This window comes from Montipora foliosa, chromosome 8 (genome assembly GCF_036669935.1).
Source record: "Montipora foliosa isolate CH-2021 chromosome 8, ASM3666993v2, whole genome shotgun sequence".
NCBI classification, from domain to species: domain Eukaryota; kingdom Metazoa; phylum Cnidaria; class Anthozoa; order Scleractinia; family Acroporidae; genus Montipora; species Montipora foliosa.
Genome location: NC_090876.1, coordinates 28,047,874 through 28,054,746, shown reverse-complemented (window position 1 = coordinate 28,054,746; position 6,873 = coordinate 28,047,874). Strand labels below are relative to the sequence as shown.

General features: G+C 40.2%; 1 protein-coding gene across 4 annotated transcripts in view; it reads left to right on the top strand.

Annotated features, from left to right (window-relative positions):
* Positions 1-343: 343 nt before the first annotated feature.
* LOC137968946 (WD repeat, SAM and U-box domain-containing protein 1-like) overlaps positions 344-6,873 on the top strand; it is a 74,585-nt gene continuing 68,055 nt past the window's right edge. For 2 of the 4 annotated variants that reach the window (XM_068815422.1, XM_068815421.1), the window contains exon 1: positions 344-1,115. In XM_068815422.1, coding sequence (XP_068671523.1) covers positions 521-1,115 — 595 coding nt within the window. In that variant the 5' untranslated portion in view covers positions 344-520. The remainder of the gene's footprint in view (positions 1,116-6,873) is intronic. The other 2 variants (XM_068815423.1, XM_068815424.1) reach the window with 2 other exon arrangements.

The window sequence follows — 6,873 nt, the reverse complement described above, 5'->3', positions numbered from 1 at the left end:
TCTTCTACACAAAGTAAAAGCATCTTGTACACAAAGTGTAAGTACAGTACAAATATACATCCTTAGAGCTTGGGTGTCCTGTGCTCCTTCTCTTTGAAGTGAACTTTGCTCGTCACGCGCTCTACCACACGTGATTTACATCCACCAATCATAACCAGAAGTTCTCTTTGACCTAAAAGGGACGCTTCTCGAAGGTCCCGAAACTTGTTGGACTGACTTCGGGTGAAATAAAGCTTCTTACCAATGTATAAAAGAAAAAATATATACAAAAGTACAATAGGTAAAGGAAAGCAATAGGGGGAAACTGAATTCCCATATATGTCTTCAAAAAGAAATGTTTTATGCCATGAAACTTTGCGATATTTTTATTTCACGAATCGAGGCATTTAGGAATCTTCCTTGGTCGATCCTTGGGGCACTCTTTAGGGATTCGGGAACTTTATGAGATGACGTAATATTGCGCAACTAATTCGAAGGTGTGCTGTTTGTCAATGTATTTATCTAAATTGTAGGCTTTAGAATGTCAGTATTAGTGAACACCTTCTCAAAACATGCTAAAGACGTCACATCATGCAGTTTTTCACCAAACAGTAAAATTTTTGCCTCAAGTTCCGGGGACAAAACCGTTCGACTTTGGAACGTAGCAGATGGAACTGAACTCTCAATGTCACCTTTACTTGGTCATTCGTATGGAGTAAATTCATGTCATTTTTCACCTTTTGGTACACTTCTGGCCACAGCCTCAACCGATGGTAACGTTCATCTTTGGGATGTAAATACAGGTTCTGTTATCGCGGTTTTGCAAGGCCACAAGAGTGGCGTTCGTGTGTGTCGTTTCTCTCCAAACTCTCGCTTTCTGGTGTCCGGTTCCACCGATGAAACGTTTTGTATTTGGGATGTATCATCGAAAAAACTCGTTAAATGTACAGAGAAACTTGAAAGTAGTGTGATGACATGTTGCTTTACACCAGATAGCATGCATATTGTGGCTGGCACAAGTTTTGGCGACTTAAGTGTGTGGGAAGTTCAGAGTGGAAAAATGATGAAATTTTTAGCGGAAGGCCACGACCTTGGGGTTACAGATTGCTGTTTTTCGCCGAACTTCGGGTCAGCAAGTATGTGCATTTATATTGTTATCTACGTGATATTTGGATACAGTAATGGAAGGTTTGTTGTTAGTTTTATTGATAAGGCGTAAGACATGTAATTACAGGGAGAGGACAAAACGCGGAGCCCTACTCCATGGAGTACCCTATGGACTACCCAAATGGTATACCTGCCAACTCTCACGCCTTAGGCGTGAGTCTCACGCCCGCGGGTTGAAAACTTCGATCTCACGCCGGCTCACGCTTGTTGGCCAATTTCTCACGCCTGATTGGAAAATGTGAGTTGTTGCCGTCTTGCTTGACACAATTTCCAAAAATATGTTAACTCAGACCCATGTAAGGAACGAAAACTATGTGTAAAATAAATAAATGACAATACCTTCCTCACGATCTCTGATTTTTGAAGTGAAAAGCACTGGGAGCGAGCTCGCGTTTATACGCGTTTAAACGTCTTCGGACTTCTTCGGAAGACTTCGGACGTCTTCGGAAATCTTCGGAAATGATCGTGTCGTCTTTAAAAAATCCCAGCACTCCTAGGATGAAAATCTCACGCCTGTATCTCAGAAAAAGTTGGCAGGTATAAAATGGAGTACCCTAAAAATACTATTTCGAATGAGTACTGTTGATCAATGTGTAAGCAGCATCTGAAATAGTGCTTACTTAAGTCTCAACACCCATTTTAAACAGCATTGTTCAACAGTATTTAAGTCTAAGCACCCATTTTAAAAAGAGTAGCTTACATGAAGTAATCGGCGGCAGGTACAAAACACAGGTCTCAGGGCACAGGGCACAGGTCATTGTTTTACCAATACAGAAAGTATCCTAAACATTCATAAGAGCTAACCTTAAGCCTAAAAACGTTTGTTTAGGCATAATTAGGCCTAAGGTTAGCTTTTATGAATGTTTAGGATACATTCTGTATTAGTAAAACAATGACCTGTGACCTGTGACCTGTGCCCTGTGACCTGTGTTTTGTACGTGCCCAGTAATCGGCCATCACAACAATAATCGAAAGCTAACCTTTTTAAAATGGGTGCTTAGACTTAAATACTGTTGAACAATGCTGTTTAAAATGGGTGTTGCGGCTTAAGTAAGCACTATTTAAGATGCTGCTTACACATTGATCAACAGTACTCATTCGAAATAGTATTTTTAGGGTACTCCATTTGGGTAGTCCATAGGGTACGCCATGGAGTAGGGCTCCGCATTTTGTCCTCTCCCGTAATTACACATACACGTGTATCAGAGAAAAGATCAGGCATGAGTTCCGGATTTTTGTATGCTTACAACTGCCCGAAAGTATTAACCCATCAGGCCCCAGGCGTTCAAAAGATCGATAACACGGTCCATTGCAGCGTTCCAGTTAATTTTATCAAGCAAGGGGCATGTAAGCTAGACCGTTATTTTGAGGGGTCACCCAGATGGCCTACAGAAGAGGCCCTTTGGGGGTGAGAGAGGGGGGTAAGGAGGGCTCGCACGTTGAATCACACGTTCTCGTACAATTATTTTGTAATGTCTTGCTCGTTTTGAGGTCTTTTACTTTTCTTAGCTATGGTAATATATTCAGTTCCAGGGGGTTTCCTTAAGAGCCAGGCACCAGGCAAACTGACTGGCTGTGGACATGATTTGGCCCGGCTGTTTTCAACATCTCAGCAGACTGGGTTTTTTTAATAAAAAGATTGATTTTAAAAAAGACACTTTTGTCCTTTTCTCGATCTGTCTTCTTTTGTCAAAATGTCCCTATTCCATACCCTACGTTCAATTTCATAAGGCTGGCAAAAGGCCAAGTTGTGAGTGCACCTTTTTGTATCATGTTAATGAATTAATTTTCTTTTGGATATTGGTATCAGATCAGTAAATTGTCTAAAAAAGATGTAATTTTTCTGTGGTTGAAGAACATGAATGCAGGAAAATTGACACCTTAAATTCCCACGACCTGCTCCCGTCTGACCTTGTAGCTCAGTCAGGAGAGCAGCGGTGATCTAACCTGAAAGTCGTGAGTTAATTACTTCTTGTCAGATTGTGCATCGATTATAAGCATGATATGGCTTTTGCGGAAGATTTCAATGATTTATCCCTTCAAACGGGAAACATTAAACACAAGCAAGTGCAGAAACTTGCGGTCCAAGCTCTCCAATCAGGCAAGTATGTTATGGCTATGCTAGCAGTCCAACTGGTTTCAGCAAGACCATTATTCATGAGAGCTCTATCTACGGATGGGTGATGAGGATATCTAATCTTTTTTCGCAGCTGTGTGACGTCTTGTGGTTTAGGCATCTCTGTGATGGCCTTTACTTTCTTAGGGGACTGGTGCAGACCTTCAGACAAGACGACATATCCCAAATATTTTTCAAAGCTTCTAAGAAATTTGCACTTCTCCGGGTTAGCCTTCAAACCATACTCGTCAAGCCTTTTGAAAACAGCAGCTAGCCGCTGAAGGTGTTCCTCCAGACTGCCTCCCGTGACTATGATATCATCCAAATAATAGAAAACCCCTGGTAAGCCCTATAGGACTAATGGTCCATGGCCCGCTGGCACATTGCTGGTGCAGAAGTCACACCATAAATTAAACAGTTGGTTCTTGTAAAGTCCATGGTGAGTGATTATGGTGAGAAAAGGCTTCGACTCATCTTCCACCTACATTTGCAGATAAGCATGACGAAGGTCAAGGGCACTAAGCAAGTTGCCCCCACCTAAGCTTTCATAAATATCATCAATGCAAGGAAGGGGATACTCATCAAGTTCTAATTGTGGATTGACAGTGACTCTGAAATCACCACATACCCTCACACTGCCATCCTTTTTCACTGGGGCTTTGATTGGGGCCACCCACTCGCTGGTTTCTACTTTCTTGATCACCCCTCCAGGGAAACCAACTGTAGACTTGACAGCAAAATGTCAGAATCACACACGAACAGGGAAATCCCTTCACTTGTCACTGGTCACGCAATATCACTTGGAAGTACATACATACACTGTACATACATACATACATACATACATACATACATACATACATACATACATACATCCACTTTATTTCAGCACAATAATGGTTAAAGCTAATGCTTATGGGGTCGTGCATCACAAACAGGGAACAAAGTCCCAAATCACAACAACAACCAATCAACTGACGAGAGAGCCACTTATATAAGTATCTAAAGCGAGTCTAGAAGTTTCCAAAAGTTACTATTTACAGCTATTACAATAAACTCTTTTTTCAAACTTATGAGTCACAGACTATTTTGAAATTGATGAGTCACGTCAGTTCTAGAAAATTCTTTAAACAACACATTGCATGACATTGACCTTCGCGAACTTTCCAGAGAATACGTTTCCTTGTAACAGCTGTTTGTTGCCTTTGTTTTCATGTTTGCAGCCATGCCCCAGAACTGAAATTAACAAAAGTGTAAGATGATTATTTGAACACATTATTAAGCAGAAAACCCAGGTTAAATTCCAACTAGACCCTCCATGAGGGTACACTGGGTTGCCTGTGGTACGTGCACCGTTCCAGACAATTTTTTTCAAGTTGGGGGGTCATTAAGACCATTTAAGGGGTCACCCAGAAGTCATACCAGGAGATGCCCTTTGGCTCACAGGTCCTCACACATTCGCACGACGAAACAGATCCTTTTTTGAGGTTAAAAACCTGGCTACCAGCTACCAGCCTATTAATTAATCATTTGTCAGAAAGAAGAAATTCCTTTCCTCTTTAGAAAAAATAGACACGCATTGCTTACATGTGGTAGTGAAGTAACACAGCAATTTATTCCATATAAAATGTCAACTGAGCTGTGTGTTGTCTTTCAGGAGATTCAAGTTGTCCTTGCGTAATAAGTAGCTCTAACAGTGCACGATATTGATTTGGTATTGTCTATCATTGTAGTGCGATGGTAGAAGTCTTGCGTAAATAGCCTGAGAAGACATGTGGTTACTAGCAAATTACTGAACCCAGAAAGATTGAAGAAAATAAATGGGAAGTGAGAAACATTGGCTTCTGGGCTGACAAGTTGATAATTTTCAAGCTCCCTCACAGCTTCTTTCACCACAAGTTTAAGCGTGCCCTCTGAGCATCTGACAGCTTTGTAATACTAAAGTTTACTAAAGTTTACTAAAGTTCACGCCTATCCGGCGGGGTTAGTATCTGGATGGGTGACCTCAAACATATACCCCTTCGTAAAACAGAAGCATTGGACCGAAAATACTATTAACACTAACAAATGCGAACTCAGCAAGGTACAGATTTTGATGCAAAAGTAAATTGATACACAGTTTTTAGAAAGAGTAGAAGGAAGTTTCCAGGACGGTCGCTCCAGAATAACATATTTACGACATGAAAACAACGTTAACTTTGAACCGTGAATATAAAATATAAAAAGTTACCATCAGCGACTAATATTTTGGGAGATTTTTGCTACGTTCAATTTTTGTTATTGTACTTTTGGTTGCACAAATAAATCGCAAAATTGAAAGTGACATCGCCGGAATTCAGCGGGCGCTGTGATTAAGTTACCGCGGCATGTTTACCCACCAGACAATAAAGCATCTGTGTCAAATGATGGCAAGATGCTGGGTTTTCGTAAGTTTCTTTTTCTGTCAAGTGTTATAAAGTTTGACAGTTAATGAGCAAAGTCAAAACAAAGATCACAATCGCCCAAACTCGTGAGGTTGACCCTGGGGTTGACCATTGTTTCTGCTAAGTCAAAAATTTACTCTCCATGACAAGGTTATTTATCACCAGGTAATTCCATCATTTGGAAATAGCAGCTACTTTATTATTCATCGGCGTCACAAGAAGCAAGAAGCAAGCTTACACAGTGAAAAATGTCAGTTACCAAATTTCAAGAGAAAGCTAACCATTTTTAAAATCAAGCTTCAGACTTAACCATTATTCAGCAATGATTACATGTACAGTACTGTGCAAAAGTAATGAGAGCGAATTTCGATGAATTTCTTCTATTGTTCTCGCGAATTTTCGACGATATGTCGGCGAAATTTCGCGAGGTATTTCCCGTCACTCAATGCGATATTTCGAAGAAAATGCGGCGAAATGATGCGAATTCTTTCGAAATTTCGAAGTAACGAACTTTCCTTCTTGTGAACTCTTTCGAAATTTCGAAGAAACGAACTTTTCTTACTTTCGAAATTTCGAAGAAATGAACTTTCGTTTCTTCTAATTTTCGAAGCAGTGAACTGTCGTTAAAAATACACTGTACATTATAATTGCAGTAACATACATAACTCGGAACCAAACGCGCTTTGTTGATTTATTTACACCACGTTTGAAGAGCGTTTCAAAAATGAGCTAGAGAGGTTTATCCCGCACTCTGCTTCAGTAGAGTAACTGCCCGTTTGTTTTTAGACAAGACAAACCTTCAAGGTTTGAATCATAATGACAAAAAGTGGGATTGTAAAACTCCACGATCTGGATTACACATGCATATTTCTGGTTGAAATCTAACTCAAATTGAAGGTCAAGCTTGCAATGTTTTGATCCTCTTCATAGACAAAAAGTGCTTTTACTTGCATACCAGTAGTTCGAAAATGTGAATGATTTCAGAGAAACATAGAATCGGTTCAACGATTCACCAACGTCAAAAAATTATGACAAATGTCTATTATTTGCCGCGGGCTGTAAAACTAGTGTTGTCACACAACGCGTGATGACACTATATTAAGAATGGCTGCGTAGGAGACTACTGTAAAACTAAGTAAATGTAAGAAACAAATCTTGGTGCATCATCTGGTTTATTTCAGGTTTACA